Source organism: Macrosteles quadrilineatus, unplaced genomic scaffold (assembly GCF_028750875.1).
Source record: "Macrosteles quadrilineatus isolate MER2022 unplaced genomic scaffold, UCM_ALF_1.0 Scaffold_5__1_contigs__length_97177068, whole genome shotgun sequence".
NCBI classification, from domain to species: domain Eukaryota; kingdom Metazoa; phylum Arthropoda; class Insecta; order Hemiptera; family Cicadellidae; genus Macrosteles; species Macrosteles quadrilineatus.
In genome coordinates, this window is record NW_026542598.1 from 94,573,226 (window position 1) to 94,591,334 (window position 18,109).

Sequence of the window (18,109 nt, forward strand, 5' to 3'; positions counted from 1 at the left end):
TGTCTACATAGTTGTATTTTCTAGTAGCAGAGTAACGGTCCTTTGTATGGGGTTGGCGTATAAGTATAAAATTCTTATTGCAGTGAGTTATACTTGTGCTTTGCATTTGTAATAGGGGAGGACACGGTTTAAGAAAATTTGGTTCTTTTAATTTACGGTATACTATAGTATAGCACATCTACCATAGCTATAATGTTCTACCATTGCGCCTAAACAATAGAAAAAAATATTAAAATGGTATAATATTACCTGTTTCCGTCTGTGATCCTATATTTGTTGTATAGAGCAACCGGTTTCAAGGTTATAACCTCATCTTCAGGCTCTTGTTGTCACTCTTGCGAGATGTTGAGTTGATCTTGAGTCATGACAAAACGTTTGCCCGTGCTGCGTCGTGTGTGGAACTAGTTCCCGAATTTATGTTAATCGTCTTCGTCTGTCAATGTCTCGTGTTTATTTATTTCAATGTTAGTGTTTTTGTGTGTTTATAAAACTCGACGATCTCGCAAGAGTGACAACAAGAGCCTGAAGATGAGGTTATAACCTTGAAACAGGTTGCTCTATACAACAAATATAGGATCACAGACGGAAACAGGTAATATTATACCATTTTAATATTCAAGAAGTGATCCTGGACCAAATAACATCAATATGAAGAAAAAAATAAAGTTCTCATTTGCTTTTTGTAGCTCAAATCAGCTGGGAATGTGAGCTATCATCATACCAAATTTCAACCCAATCCGACCAGTAGTTAATGTGTGATTGAACTTCAAACAAACACCCAAACTTTCACATTTATAATATTGGTATGATGATAACTGACCAAAGGTTACTTACTCATAGTGCGCTTCTAACCTCCATTTGTACTAATTATGGTTTTCTTCAACACGTTTGCTGCTGGTGGTTCGGATCCGGGACAAGTGGAGCGTCATGGGCATTTATTGGTTCCGAGCTATCCAGCCTCATAGTGGCATGTTCAACAAATTCAACAATAAGTTTGTGCTTGCATTTTTGTAAGTTTGCGATTGCGTTTTTTGTCATATTTTGACTTTTTTTGTTGTAATGTGTGTTTCTTGACTGATATTTGTAGTGATATTGTTGTGGTGTAGGTTGGTAGTAAATTTCCCAATAAAATCACCGTCTGGCAAGCTTAGAAATCAACTTGTCCCGTTTTTCTTCCTCCCATTGGCAATAGAATGGGACCGGATACGTTCCAAGCAGTGCTGCTATCTGTGGGTGTTTTAGGGAACTATGTTGACTCTTGTTGTAACGCAGCACATCACCGGATGTTATATTTGCTAACGAAATATATGAAAGCCCATCGCCTGGCAATCAGATTCTTTCGACGCTGCGCTGCCTGCCACTGATGAGCCGCAGCGAATGTGTTAAGGATTTATTGTTTCCTGTTTTTTTTACTACTATTTAGTTTTTGTCTGTTTTTCCAGTTAGTTTAGGTTTTTGTGTACTAAACTTGTCACGTTTTGGTTGAGAAAGTAATTTGAGGACGGAACAGATTTCAGATCCTGAAACGTAAAACTTGTTTTTATTTGGTAATTTGTGTTGGAAAAAGAAATTACAATTTCAGGTGTATGAGGGTAAAGGAGGTTTTATAGTGAGTTGTCTGGTTAGCAGGATTCACTCTTTAGGCAGGACACCTATGTGCGGAAAAGCATTTTTCCACATCCACTAATAATAGTGGTCTGCGGGCCAGACTTTTTTCTTTAGGTCGGGTTGGGCCAAATATTTTTACTTTCCTGAATTGGATAAAAAAGGGTTGCTTTGGAACGTGTGAAGTTTTACAAATGAAATGTTAATAATCAGTGCTCGATTTGTAAAAAATGAGATGCCGTAGCTATAACCTATTTAATGTGGTTAGTATCTATTTATGCCAATATTTTAATCTCTCTGAAAGAGAGGTGCTGAAACGCCGTTCCGTCGCAAATTGAACACTGTTAATAATTATTGTGCTACAATTTGTTTATAAAATATTGTGCGTTATCTCCCTCAATTAAGTGAAATTGTCAACATCTCCCGTGGTCGAGGCATAATCGTCAGCGTCTTATTTGGTTGCGGTGAAATCAGGGTACCGACCCTTAAAAATTAGATTCACCAATTAAAATAACGTATAGCTTACCAATGTTAATCTACCCAAGGTAATGAACACACTCTGTGCATTTTTATACATTTTAATACAAACATATATTTATCATTTAATTCACAGTAAATTTACATTTCTCTATATATTTAGAATATCATTTGCTTACTTATTTCGAAAGTAAAGTATGAGCAGTCTATAGAATCTGTCTACGTTTAAGTAGAAAACTATTACTTAATACACTGCCAATAGAATCATTTAATCTGAAAACACGAGTTAGTGTTGTCGACATTGAGTTTCCTTGTGAATTTCACGTTTCTATAATATTCGTAAGAAGTAAGCCTTAAAAGTGGTGTGACCATTAATACATTTTTCTAGACTTTAGTGTCAGTTCATGCTGCAAGAATATTGCTTATTTTTAAGGTAAGCTAACTTCTTTATATGATAAATCAAAAAATGTAAATCCAAATTGCAGTATAATGAAATATATTGTGAAATTACTTAAAAAATGCATGTGTTTCTACTATACAGAAATCTTGCATGTGTGTTCAGTTCACTATAAGGAAATATATGTTTTCTTTAAATTTTACTAACAGGTTCAAAGAACGATAAACATAATATTTAACTACATCCACTACTATAACTTAATAATCTTTTAGATCTAATCAAATAGTCAACATCAGTGTCTCACACCCATAGAATTTTCATTAAGAAATTGGAAGAAATTACAATCGAGCATTTACTTTTAACCCTTCATGTACGCTTTCCTTAACAAGTACAACATAACCAATCACAGATAAAATGTTTTTATAGCTTTTAACTTCAATAAACCTCCTCTCTTCATTAGGCAACTGTACAAACTTTAAAATGACTGAATCTTCAGAAGTAAATACACAAATTAATAGACATTATATGGCTTCATTCTATACTTACTCAAATTAAAACAATGTACAATGTTTCTCACCTTCTGATAAATAATATTTTAAATGAAGAAAAATTTATGTCATCTAATATTACAAAGTACGATACTAGTTATGTTCAGTTATGAAATACTCTGTTATATCTTTATTATTTTCTCTAATCCTTTTTGATAACTAATTCAAAATGATGTATTAAACTGTACAGTACAGTAGTAGAAAACCGTCATGCTGAATATGTCCTATGTTTGTATATATTAAACATTAATCTACACTTTAAAAAAACCAGAACTTCTGAGTTTAATTTTAACATCCTGTAAACTCTATATTGTAGTTTTAAACTGGTATCGTTAATCTATAGGATATTTTTGGTTGTTATTGCTATTTCTCAATATTAATAGTTTTATACATATTTACATAATTATGGTTTTGAGCAAATATTGCATACAGAAATAAATTACTAAGTTAATTGATATAAGTACATTACATGCAATTAATTGCTTTAAATATTGTGTAAAACAAATGTTTTAGAAACTAACACGCTGTGTTAGTTTCAGAAGTATTTGATTACGCAAACATCAAATTTTTATAAATACTGTTATATGTTTACGGTGCAATTTAAACATTGCTTAGGCAATCAAGAATTGTTTACTCTACTAGAAGTTGGTAAAACCAGTAAAACTAAAATATCCTATTTTACCAAATCAATCTTATTTGCAAAATAATTTTAACACATTTTGATATTCATTAATCGATTTAGTTACTAACCTTAACAAATAATGTATCTCTTTGCTAGACTTGTGTTTACCTTTTAAAGTCAAAGCTGATTTTATCAGTAGATCACAGTCCAAAGTAACTTTGTTATTGGCTACTTGCTTATCTCATACCCATTCCTTAGCACCATCTTTCAGGGTTACTTAAGCTATTGCAAGCGTATATCAACTATAGCAAAGCATAGCTTGTGAAAATGTTAAATTGTAAAACATTATCTATTATAAAATTTTAAATTGCTCAGAAGTTTTCATAGTTAATAAAAATTCTGCTACAGCTATTCTTCAATGGAAGATACTTTTTCGTTTTAAGTCATTGTATTCTTTCTCAGGAGCAGCACGGCATAAAATGTGAAATTTTAAAGATGTCTCATAAGTGTTTGTTGAAATTAAAATTTAAGACGGTCGTAATCAATAATAATTTAAAATGAAAAACTAGTTATCCACTTTGATAAAAGATATTCTCTTCACACCATTTTTAGAACTTTTATGGATTTTATTTTTGAAAATTTACTAACGATGGACATTTTAGTAACCCTGAATACGTTAACTAAAACAAACATTTAGCGATCTTACTTGATTCGCCTTAGATATAAGAAAGACATTTCAAAGTAACAGTTACAGATAAATTTAACAAATAAAACTATGTTTTAAACATTAAAACTAGACGCAACACTTGGTAACATTTTCTGGAAGATAGGATATAGTTGTATAACTTTAACAAATAACAAAGTTAAAACTTATTAAATCTAACAATTGTTTACTATATATTTTAATCAAGTAACAAATTTTATTCCGTAACATTATGAATGTCATAGTAATAAACATCCAAACAAACTCTTTTAATAAAAATAATAAGAGTGTAATTAAATATTTATAAAGCCGGAAAATATTTAAAATGTGCTTAACTGGAAGACTTAAAATATTTTAGAACTTTTTCTATTAAGAATTGTTTGTTAGGCATGTTTAATGTGTTGAAATCAGTATGGATGTATTTATGTTTATGAATCAGATAAGGTAATTTATGTAAAGGATAAGTGTTTGTTAATTTATTTTTCATTTAATTTTGAACATCGTAAAGGTTTGAAGTCCTCTGTTAAAACTCTTAAAACCAAACTCAGCATCCAAGCAGCTTAATCAAATTTGTATGGAAAGATTCAACACTACAATAAACTCATTTAAATAATTTGTAGGCCTATATAATCTGTAAGCCAAATAAACTCAACACTAAATACTACCTAAAATCCCTCCTTTTCCACAGCATGTGGACATTGGTTTTCAAAAACATTGTATAGATCTAACAACAGTTAAAAAGTAAGCTGGTATATATTCCTCTAAATTAAAAATATTAGCCTTTAAAAGTCTTTAAGATGTAAAGTTCCGTTTGAAAGAAACATCCCGCTATTTTCAGTTTGACTAAATTAAAAACTTGGTCTCAGCCGAGCTTATGGTTCGAACCAAACTACGAAATATCTCGTTGAGCAAAACTTTACAGTGACTGAAAGTTACATCTACAGTGGCCGCTATTCCGTATCTCTAAAAAGCTTTTTAAACTCGAGTTGATGAGATCAGTCTACATAGCTGAAGCTCAACTAGTTAAATTAGAATCTAAATTATAACTCTCTTTGTGCCGAAACAAAGTACTTATTGCTCGTTTTATTGTGTCATTCGTGTACGAGTGGTTAATATGTACACTGCGGGTCGAGATCTATGTGGATAGGCATTGTAAATTATTTTCAATACCTACTTTTCAAAATGTTCCCTAAAGTTCTCTAGTAAGAAAATGTTTGTGCAATGTTCTGCTAGCTATGTGTATATGTGTACAGGATGGACTGAAAGGCATGACGAGGATTTAGCTTAGTGGAATTGTGTTTGTCAAGTCAAGAAGAAACGAGGTCTGATTGTGCATTTGGATTAACATTTCAAGCGTTGCAAAAACAAATGAAATATGTTCTTTGGAATTCCTATTCAGACATACTACAGTTTATATGGCAGTCAACATTTTTGCTATTCAGTACCCAAATAGCCTACTGACTTCTGACTTGATTTGCAAATAGCTTATGTGCTAATTTTTCTAAGAGTAGTATTATTGCTGTAGCAACAGCTTTAACATCAGGTCGTCGCTGATTGGTGAATGGTTTATATTTGAAGATTACCTTTACAAAAAAGATTTCATATATCAAATAGTGGCACACGTTATTCTGATTATGGGAATGAGCTGGTCAAGTGGTATTACACGGGGCATCAGTTCTTGACATTTCGGGTTCAAACCTTACCAATCACCAATAGATTTTATCTGTGTGATACTGCCATGCCCCTTTAGGCCTAGCCTGAAGTAAAGTAGCCAAGCTAGACCCTATTGCTCTTGGATGTGGAAATGAAAAAAAAAATCCAAATGCAACAACCAACCAATATTAGATGCAAAATATTTTGAGCTCTTAGCTTGCTAAAGCAAGATCCGAAGAGAGTCAGCCAAATCTGATATCTCTACCTCAGTTATTCTACAAACTGAATAGGATTTCCACCCAAGATATTTCGCGCCTTGCATACATATCCCAAAACTGAATCAAAATAGACCGCAAGTTGGAATATTTCACTTCTTGACTGACAAACAATTCCGCCAACTTGTGACTCTAAAGTCTACTTGTCCTCCCCTAACAATACGAGATCGTCAGCGACCACGTCACTGATGTGGAGATAGATGATCCAATACATTAGGTTGAAACAAACAAAACAGACGGGGAAGATGACTCGAGAGTACTTGTCTATATCACTGGGCGTAATACCCAAGAACAGAGTACCGGTCTTGTCGACATGGCCGGGCCGTGGGAAAGGAACCGTCATAGCTTCTTCGTCGCCCTTGCCTCCGTTAACGGTGTTCTCCAACGTCCCGCCCTTGAAGTGGGCTTTAGGGTCATGAACTTTAAAACGTACCTCCTGAAACAGGCCAATCACTTAAAAGTATTTGTTCGTCAAAAGTTTTTGCTTTCTAGTGATGTGTAAAACCTGTGTGTGTGGTTGTATACAGAGCTACAACTACGTGGATTTTGATGAATTTTTTTTTTTTTTATTTATTTTATTTCCAAAAAATACAAATTTACAACACATACAATTCCAAGCCACAAAAGCCAATATGGCTTGTCTGCAGCAATTATTCTAATTTTGTTATTTCACAGTGCTTTTTTTTTATTCAATCAGTCTTTGTTATTCAATCAGTCTTTTGTTTCCCTTGTTTTTCTTTAAGAATTCAATTTTGGTATGTGGTTACTAATCCATCGTACCTCATTCCATTTTTTCCATTTGTTTGAGTCAAAAGAGCCGAAGCCCCTCACCTGCAACCCGGTACCTAATAATTAAACATACCCGGGCCCCATCGATACGCACCGACCTTAGGCACACCATGGGCGGATGACTTAAGATCATCAGGCTCACCGGCTGCTGAAGCAACCCTTCGGAAAGAGGGTTGCCCCTCAATCCTAACCAGGGATACCGGCTACTTGGTTAAGCGTCACTCCACCTGGAATCCAGCAGGTACAAAAACCTGAAGGCCCATAATGAAATGCCCTGACACATTTAGTGCAAGCAACACTCGGGACCTATCCAATCCCTGACAGGTCAAAACCCGCCATCAAAGCCAGGAGGAAGGGGATCGCCAGCAAGCTGGGGGAACCCCAACCCCCCATTTCCACCACCACATCCTGGGCCATCCCATTGCTGGGAAACCGATGTTATTTCATTATTTAAATCTATATTTTCAATGGCGATTTTTTCATCGAAACCCACAAAAATGGTTTGAGGTTGAACCATTGCCAAAGCATGGGCAGAGCAACTAGTTTAGTAAATGTTATAATTTTTACATATTTACAATGGTAATTTATTATTTCCCATATTATTCAGCCTCACATTGGTCAGTTTGATTTGTAGGATACTCACAGTTTGTTTAGGTAAAGTCGCAGAATCTCCCTCCACTGGGACCGACGGTTGACCAGCCTCTCCCAAAGCATCCTTCTTCTTCTGTTCAGCGATCTTTTGCATTGCAAGGATTCGGCTTTTCCTCATCTGTATTCGTTTTGCCATGTATCCCACTGTAGCATATTCTGCAGGGCAAAGAGGAAGTCGTTGAACAAGTTATAACTTTAAATTCAGAATTTGTGTTTTGTAGCTAAACCTTCACCTTTAAACCCGTAATAACCCCTCTCCCCTGGTGCAAGTCCCTCTTTAAAAGTAATCATCCCTGTTAAAAAGCTATTTTTAGCCGTGATTGTTTATATAATAATTTATGTTTTTATGGTTATATCTCAATTTAACTTTAACTTATGAGATCGGGGTCTAATATTTTTAAAATTTTGTGGCTAATATATCCTTCAAGACTATAAAATTCCCAGTAGTTAGATGTTCAACTATTGTAGTTTGCATTGTCAACGGCCTTATCTTGACCCATCTGCTACCATTCCTCATTTGGTCACTGCTCTTTTCCTTTTTCCATGACACATTTTGGAGTTTTTATTTTCCAGTTCATTTGACTATTTTGGTGTGGAGGTTATACTGTATCTAAAACACTTTGGTGTGGAGGTTCTACTGTCTCTAAACAATTTTGAGGGGTTAAAAAAACTCTCCATTTAAATCAGTCTTCTCGATTACAAACTACTTCTAGTATTGTGCAAAAAAAAAAAACTTACCTAGAAGTGAAGCGAACACCATGACGAAACATGTGCCAAGGTAAACATCGATGGACTTGACGTAAGATATCTTGGGAAGCGCAGCGTTGGTGGAGCTCATCAGAGTGGTCATGGTCAATACAGTGGTGACGCCGAGGTTGACCCTAGCCGGAGTAGCGTTGCGGTTGAGCCAGAAACTGACCCACGAGATGATGACGATCAGGCTCGACGGAAAGTAGATCTGGATCAAATAGTAGCCCATGGAGCGCACAAACTGAATCTCGCACGCCAGACGAGAGTAGTTCCCTGTGGAAAATAACAATTGTTTCATTACTCTGTGTAGAAAGTAGCCATTTTTTACCGGATGATATCAAAGACAATAATTATTTCCCAAGTTCCAATTTAGTGGTGATTCCTTTGTGACTTTTATTTAGGTGATGGAGTTGAACATAAAGTTGTTTGAACAGGGTCAGCTCTATGAGGAAACCCATTAAATTGCATTGCCTTTGATCTAACTAATTTTAACTGAAATATGTTTTTGTAAATCAGCTGATGATTACATCATAACTATTCAGATGGTTGTACAAAGTCCAGTGACAGGGATTATACAGTGCTGACATTATTAAGACAACAGATGTACAAGTTTATTTGACTCACCAGTAGACAGACTGATCTCCATCGCCCTCTGCCGATGACCCAGCACTCTGAACTGTGGGAGAGACACCTCGTTGGAGACGCCGACAGAGTTGGGTCCTTCGTTCCACTTGTAGCGAATATCCCTCATGGTGTAGCCAACTAAAATACCCAACATCCACCTGAATTTGCTGACAGTTGTCCGATTTACAAAACAGTTGGTTTTGTTGTTGACTTCACAAGGATTATACGGGTAACATTATCTTATTAGATATAGGGTTAATCTACAACTTTAGTTTATAGTTTCATCATATTCATTATGCAAGCCAATATTTAACAATATTCTATACACATGAGTTTTAAATTTACTTAAATTTTCACTTTTATAAATACACTGGATTCCGAAAAGTATGCTGGAAACCCTTTTAATTTTGCTCAATACATCCATCCTCCAATAGGAGACTGCAGAGGCAAAATCTGATACACAGTGTAATGTGAAATTAAAAATAAACGTGATAATCTGTGGTATTAATTATTTAAAGTTTTCAATTTTATTCATCTATCAGTTTTTTACGATTTAAATGATAATTCCTAAATAAAAATTACCACATTCATTAGTTTTGGTTTACCTTGAAAAAAAAAAAACTATTACTCCCAGCGTACATTGACTGAAATGATGATCAATTTGTCATCTCGCTCGCTCACACGACAAGTTATAATGGAAGTTGTTGAGCAGGAAATTTCAAAGTCAATTATCATTAACGACCTCATACACTATAGGATGTTCTATTACAAGTGTTGTACGCAAACCAAAATAGGTATGGATTCATTTACAGCATAATCAACCATTTTTTTACTTACTTATACAATTTTTACATTTTCTGAAATTTCTGTTGTGTAGTTATTGTTTCACATCCAGATTCTTGTCAGACTGTTCATATGTTACTGGGATAGGTAGTGGTATCATGTAGTTTAATCTATTGATCCAGGAAAAACGATAGAAGAAAAATGAGTGTCCTCCTCTATACTCATTGAGGAGGAGCAAAATCTCATTGTATTGAGGAGCAAAACAGTTGTGTGCCGTCAACATCCACCCAAGGTATATCTATTTAAAGTGGACTCTGCCACCTGCTAAACCACACCCGCGCGAGACACTCGTCAGTGCAACACGTTAGTCAACTCGGCCGGCCGGGACAAGTGCCTCTAAAGACATGCGACGCTAGCTATCACAGGTGAGACCTTACACATGTTAAAGCAGTGTAGTTACCACTGTGAAATGCTCATGACACTGTTAGGGCAAAAACTATCCTTTCAACAAGATTGATGTTTGACAAAGACTACCAAAACATAAAATACCCATTTTAAACTCTTAATAATCACAACCGCAACAGATGTTGAAGCCAGTTCAATTATTTTCCTTAAAAAATGTTTCATTTTTAGCTACGCATTTATCTTTGAACACAACAGCTGTGGATGTTTCTCCATTGGTTGGTACCTGTGCGGTTTCTGTCTCCTTGCCCACTGCGCCGTGCCTTTACCATCTGCTTATGACAGACATGTAAACACATCTCAAATGAACAAAGTATATTGTATCTTATCAACTTTTTCAAATTTTTGAATGGATTGGTAGAATTTAGAAGTATTTGCAATTGGATGTGTACAAAAATTACAAATTTTTTTGTAACTAAAAAATGCATTTAATTGTTACTATTGCAATACAATATGTACAATTTTATTAATTAAAACCAATCAAACATTTTTCACTGTCTATAGAGAATACTTATTAGTTTTGGTTATTATAAGTTTCAGTCAAAAATAAGCTCTATCAGAATAAACGAGAAAAGTGAGTATTTGAAATTATTTATCCGTAAGAGGTAAGAGCATATTGGTATTTCATAAAAAATATTAACATGTTTAGTCGTTTATATTAGACTTTGAAATTACAATAAACCTCTCACTGAATATATAAAAATATGTGTTAATTATTACATTTTCTTAATAGGTACGGTAAATGTAAGGGGAACCATCAACTATAGATTTGATCAATTTAGTAAAAAACTTGAGATTTCATTACATTAATTAAATTATTTTTCAGATTTCATATCTATCCTGTAAAAAAGTTTGCTAATTTCATTGATACAAAAAAACCTTTATAGATCAGTGGATTTTTAAAGGATTTTACTTCACACTTTTATTTATATCTTTGCTTCCTTATTCTTGTACTAGAATCAATTAAGTGGTTTTTTCCCTTTCAAGCTTACACAAAAAAAGTATTTCGACTTTAAAAAAATAAAAATAACTTCAAAGTTTGTAATGTGCAAAATAAAATAACATGTGCAAAACATAGGATAAAATCTAGCTAAAATATAATTTCAATCACTAGCATCATATAAGAACATGCTGCACACCAAGGCAGATTTCAAAATAAAGGATTGTCCGGGGTTTTAATGGGAAAAATTCTCCAATACTATCCGATGAGATAGTTATATTTGTTTAACTAATACTTTTTTGTTCTATTTATAGGTAGAGCTGTAGCAAAAGGTGAGCTTTGAGAACTCAAGTCACGGCATTATCACAAATAAAAGCCATTGAAGATTAGAGGAACTTGTATGTTTCCAAGACGACTACTTACTAAGGGTAATCTTTCATCAGTATTATAAATATCACTCAGCTTCAACCAATGCCGAGTGAGTTAGTTGAATATTTGTGTTGTTAAGTAGGTATTTTTATTATTACATGTACATCATAATGTTGTGACTATATTTTTTACATTTTGAAAATATTCAATGCATGTTTGAGTATTGTTACAGGGAAGTGCAGTACAAATCCTCAAAAAGTTTTACATTTCCAGGCCTGTTTGGCTCGTTTAATGGGATAAATGTAAATACATTTTCACAAACACAAAACAGTAACAGCAATGAACTCAAACAAAACAAACACAAAGAGCATCCTGCACACACATGAACCACTCTGTGCGAAATGTTTGACCTTTGATCCGACGGAAGGTTCCCATAGTGCAACATTGATAAGCGTTTCCCTCCGTGGCACGAACTACAGTGCGGTGGGAAGGAGACAGAACCCAAGCAACAGATATGTGACTTTATATACATTTTGGAATATATAAATAGCACACACGATAGTATAACTTTGAAACAATTTGTCTATTCACTCAAAAAGTAGGTATTAACGCTATGACTATGCTATCTCGGAATTGTTCAGCGGTTATTTCAATTACTTACAACTTTCAATTTCTATGTAGCAGAGTTGTCGGTCCATCGGGAAGTATTGAAGGTTCATTGGACAAGAAGCGGTGATGGTTAATCTGAAATTTGAATCAGCGAGTGAGATTAGATGAAAAGGTCCGTAGTTTGCATCGGGCGTCCTATGGTCCCAAGAGATATTTGCACCACCCTCTTCAAATAAAAATACCCTTATGGCATAGGAATTTGATGATTTGACAAACATAACAAGAACAACTTGTGATAAGCGATCAAATCTAACAAAATGTTTTGTAAATGAAGCCCGGTTTCAAATATATTTCTAAGTCAGCTGTTTGAACATAGAATGGCAAAAAGAAATAATCCAATCACTCTGGTGAGCTTACATATTGCAGTAAATGTCTAAGGGCCATGTCATATGAGCGCTATTGCCGTCGCTTAGATGCCGTCGTGTTAAAGTTGCTCCAACCCGGCAATAGGGTTCTTATGGAGCATGTCATACGGACGCTAATGCCGTTGGCGAGTCCGCATCAGCCGGACGCTGAGCGCAGCCAACGCGGACAGTCGCGCTAGCGACGCGGCGCACATGACGCAGGACCCTGTCAGAACAATTGGAACACCTTTGGAGTGATTATTACGATATTTGATACGATGTTTGGTACGGAAAAAAAAATTGATTTAGTCGTCAAAAGAAGCAACCGACATTCGATAGTAACTAAAAAATTTATCTTCATACTTCCTGTGTTCCTGGAACATCAGATGGAACTGTCCTGTCGACAAACGATAAGAAAGCTCAGGATGGGTTCCCCATCGTCTTGGATTCTTCCGATAATACTCTTCATATGTATCTAAAATGTGTAAAAAGCTGATACAACCTAACTGGATGGTGTCCATCTTGAACATAATTGCCACGACGGCAAATGCGCCCGGAAGACGCTACATATGACAGGCACCTGGCGTTGGCGGGACGGCATCAACGCGACGCATTTGCCGTCACGTATGACAGTACTTTTTCCGGCGCTATCTCGACGGCATCTGCGCGACGGCAATAGCGCTCGTATGACATGGCCCTAACATGGCTTTTGACGTTTCAGGCAATTTTAAACAAACAAAAAATGCTCGGTAAAAGAGGATTACAGCTGGTGCATATTTCAGAATGGTGCTTGAAATAAAGTGTTTGACTACTCATGACACTTCTCGTAATCTATAACACTGTTTTAACTAAACTGGAATTTCCAATTGATACAAACAAAATATTGTTGGCTTCAGAAAGGAAAATCTGTTATTACCATTTTTTATTAGAAAGTAATCAATAATTTTAGTAGATCTTAGCTGAAATAAAATTATGATAACGGGATGTTTTTGAATATAGGGTAATATAAAGCAAGTAATTTAAGGAAGCTATTTCTTACTATAAACTAACCTTATGCTTCTGGTGATGCTTCCAGAATGGTGAACTCTGATGAATTCATTGCTGGTGGTTGCGCTGTGAAAATAAGATTGCTTCTCGTTTACAAAAAATGTGTCGGGAACCCAGATGTTTTTTATAAATTCGGAGCCAACAGATAAAGTTTCGACTCCGGGCTTCTTCTCAAAAGCAAGTCGGGGATCTGTCCAGAACTGGCGGAAGTAGAAATCAAGGGTAAAATCCTGGAACAGACAAGAACAACATTTGTTTTAGTGGATAGTTATGGAAGGTATGGTTAAGGATGATTTGGTAAACTAAGTAAATACATAGCTAATTGCAAATTGTTAATTTTCTCTTTTCTATCTAATACTATTCTGTTTTCTTTTAGTTCTTTTCCTTTCAATTGAAATTATTTTAGATTCTGATTGCCTTGACTACAACTGTAGCTGAATTTACTACTTAAGGCATTGCTAGTTTTTCTGTCTTCACTAATCATTTTCAGTATGATATTATTTTGGTAACTATGTATGATTTACTCAATTTCAATTCTCAGATGAATAAATTGATTATTTTAAAATTGAAATTCCCTTCCTTTATAAAGCCTTACAACAGTTTGACCATTGTTTCAGGCACCTATTGTTCTAAGGGAGTGCACTGTTCGTGAGTGTTTCGTGAAATGAACTATACCTTCCATTACGAAAATGAAACAGGAAAAGTGTTTTTAAATGTAACAAGTTTACCACTTTTATATATATCTACAACACAATAAATACTTGAAAATATTAATATGTAAGTTACGTACTTTATGTTTATGTATAATTTTAAGTTTATTTAAAATGTTTAGTTTAATACTATATCCGAATTAGTTAACAATTTGTGTATTTTAAGGTATTTGTAATTGGTGACTTTGATATAACTTTTTTTATGACAACGTTTATAATATTTTTATGGTAGATATTGTTAAAACATATTTTTTTACAGTCAGTTAATCTAGTTTATAGTCTCTTTTGGAAGGAATATTTGGAGCCCTCTGAGTGTTAATTATTTCCCTTCATACTTGTTCTGATTGATTTGAGGTATTTTGGAATGTGAATAATCTGTGTTGTTGATCCTTTTCTAGGACTTTTCGTGACATATATATAGTTACAGTATATTAATAGTATGGTACCTATCTTTTGGTTTTTTTATTTTGTAAGGTTTGAAAATAATAAGGTATCTTAATGTGACTATTAGATTAAACTTATCTTAATTCAATAAAGTAAGAGTAAACAATTAGATTGTGCAATAAGTCTTAAAGACTCGAGGTACAAAATATAATTTTTCACCACACTGTAAAATCACCAATACAATACACAACTATCAATTATGAAAAAGAAAATATAATTTGTGAGGAATGAAAACCGGTTCGGTAGATGACCAATAAACAAAACTAGGTAACGAAGTATTGAATTTTAAGTTTATAGTTGCTAGCAAACGCCAGATATGCACACATCATAAGGTCATTCATGTAATATCAGTCTGTCAAATTAGAAATTATTGAATCCATGAATTCCAAATCCCTTATGATGTACCGATAGTTATACAAATGAGAGATGGAATGATTAAGTCAATTTGGTGTAATGTGCCTTTATATCATTTACTTCAGATTGTAATCCGTTATCATTTCCGTCAATCAAAGGTTTGAGGCTGTCACCGGCAGTCGCAATGGATATCCCGAGATTCGTGCCCCAAAATTACAGTATATAAATTTCACCCATTAAAAAACAAAATAAAATAAAACTGTCCCAAACTTTTCTACGATTTCGGGTCTTGATAATAACTATCTGATTCTATTTCGTCCACTGTTTTGATCGGACAGAACAGTTGAAGGTGCGAGTTTAATCATTAGGTTTTAATTAAATTTGAAACTTGATTTTTGAATGCAGCTGAATAAACCTCGAATTTGAATCTTGATTGAGACTTAGTTTAGAAACATTAGTTTAGTTGAAACATATCGATTACATCTATTTAATACTATTTCTTTGAAATGGCGACCATACAAAGGTACCTTGGTATTTTAAGCCAAGTATGAATGAAGATGAGTGTAAGATGATTGGCGCGATCTTGTAGTCTTGTTAGTGACTAAGGCCGGCATATTCCTTAGACACAGCTGTTAATTAATCTGCATGATGAAAGTGTGGTGATTTTTATACCTAACTTAATTTTTGTTATATTAAAAGGTGATTTTAGTAGACTGAACTAATTGATTTTCAGTCTTGGCCTTTAATCACTCAAAGGATGTTCTGAAAATATAGCATTCTATTTCGGTGGAAAATTCTTAATTCTATTGTTAATTGTTTTAAACATTAAAACACTATTTCTGACTATTAAAGGGAACTATTACTGATACTCAACAAGTTTGAGTACTGGGGTAAAATAAAATTGCAATGAAATTACCAACAGCTCACAATAGTGCACTCCTGACTTCCACTACACTACAAAATCATTTAGAAGTTCTTTTTCAGTTTTCCCCCCCTTAAAACTATCAAACTAAATCACTTACATTAGGTACAATCTCTACGAATTACATCAATGCATACATGCATGTTACATACATGCTCGTACATGCACAGCCCAACCACCAACCATATAGAGAACTAAACGGTTTTGTAGAATATTGAATGAGATGAAAATATAGAATCGTCGCAGGGAAGTCACTCAGAATGTCTTGATGATCTGTAACTGTGAAGAAGTAAAATTGGTCCTGGGACTAAATTTGCCGTAAAATATTATTGAGGTATTTTAACAATTTACGAATAAAATAATAGGTTATTTTCCAAAGTGGTTACAAGATTTAAGTCAACATGTTTTGTTATTGAACAGTTTGTATTGGCTTTTCGAAAAATAATGTAGCGATTAGAAATTGTAATTAATTAGCCACTAATTCACGTGAACTTGTCTTATGTTGCGCATTATATTTTGGGTTATAGCAAAATGTAACTTTTTATTTTGCACGAATGTGACACCTAATTTTAAAATGAGACAGTAAGGATGAACAACGAAACTTGTCATTAAATATTGCTGGATATAGTGAATATTGTACGTTTAAAGTACTTTTGTAGTCAGTACTTACACACAAACTTAAAACCGACATTGCCAATATGAATAAAATATTGTTAAATTTGAGATTTTTTAGGGTAAGTATCTCTGAAAATTATAGGAAAGAGATATCTAAAGGAATTGAAGGGATGAAGAGCAAAAGATGAGTTTTTTGCAAAATTAAGTCATTGTAATAGGAAAAGGGCATGGAATAAGCTAACTTATTTTAAAATCAATTCGCTTCCGTTTCACAGCACTGCCAAAATAATGTGGCTTTTACTGGATAGATTTTTTAAGAAATTTAGTATAAAATTGTACAGTATAAACTTTTATAAAAACAAAGTAATGGAAGAAAATGGAAAATGTTTCTCAAAATTATAGCATTGAAACAAGAAAAACTCATGTGATGACAAAATCTGCACCAAGGACTGCTTTATAGTGGCAAAGTAACTAGTGTGAATGTAATTTTAGAAAATCCTACACCAACAAACACTTAAAAAGTCTTTTCAGAGGTATTTATTCTATTGATCAACCCTGTCACAAGATAGATGTTTTCAGTTTTCAATTTTAAAAGTAGACTTTATTGAAAAAAAACCAAAAAAATATTACTAAGATTATGAAAACTTAGATTTGTATTTATGCATATGAAATTCATGCTTTTAATTGCAGACGAGACGTTTGTTGAAAGCTCTAACAAAATGTTGGTTGTTTCTGAACATTTAACACAGCAACATCAAGAGCAGTAGAGGGTACATTGATTTACCAGATTAAACAGTCATGCAAATTTCTAAATGGTTTTATAAATATCAGTTGAGATTCTTAATGTTTATTTGATTCGCTTTGCTTTTATTGTTATACAATTCCAATTTTCTGACTGAATGTATCCCAGCTGTGTAGCCTATAGTTTCAATCATATAGAGTAACCAGTTTCATATCTAAACTGCCTGAAATGTGGTAATATTTTTAAAATTGGGATTATTTTTATATTACGGTTTTTGCAGCATTCGCTTTTACTCAAAACCTCGCTTAAACACGTCACTGTTTCCAATTCATATCCGAAGTAAAATTTGTTCTTATGATTAACTACTGCTGTAATATATGAAAATTATCATTGAACATGAAGTAAATGTAAAACAATTATGATAGAGCATATTTTTTATGTGTTTTTTGTGTAGGTATGGCTAATATTTAAACTTATGACAAATAACATAGAAGTAAAAAACTTTTATTAACATATTTATTTTATTGTTTTTAATGAATAACTTCTTGATCAGCATCGTACGTGTTATTAAATTACCCGTAAAACACAAAAAGATATACATCGAATAACACTTG

General features: G+C 33.8%; 1 protein-coding gene across 5 annotated transcripts in view; it reads right to left on the reverse strand.

The window, feature by feature from the left end:
• Window positions 1–2,173: 2,173 nt before the first annotated feature.
• The window catches only part of LOC128995899 (gamma-aminobutyric acid receptor subunit beta-like), a 32,891-nt gene continuing 16,955 nt past the window's right edge, over window positions 2,174–18,109 (reverse strand). For 3 of the 5 annotated variants that reach the window (XM_054420941.1, XM_054420940.1, XM_054420944.1), the window contains exons 4-9: window positions 13,712–13,938; window positions 12,310–12,392; window positions 9,095–9,232; window positions 8,459–8,743; window positions 7,713–7,876; window positions 2,174–6,716 (exon numbers count right to left, since the gene is read on the reverse strand). In XM_054420941.1, coding sequence (XP_054276916.1) covers window positions 6,420–6,716; window positions 7,713–7,876; window positions 8,459–8,743; window positions 9,095–9,232; window positions 12,310–12,392; window positions 13,712–13,938 — 1,194 coding nt within the window. In that variant the 3' untranslated portion in view covers window positions 2,174–6,419. The remainder of the gene's footprint in view (window positions 6,717–7,712; window positions 7,877–8,458; window positions 8,744–9,094; window positions 9,233–12,309; window positions 12,393–13,711; window positions 13,939–18,109) is intronic. The other 2 variants (XM_054420943.1, XM_054420942.1) reach the window with 1 other exon arrangement.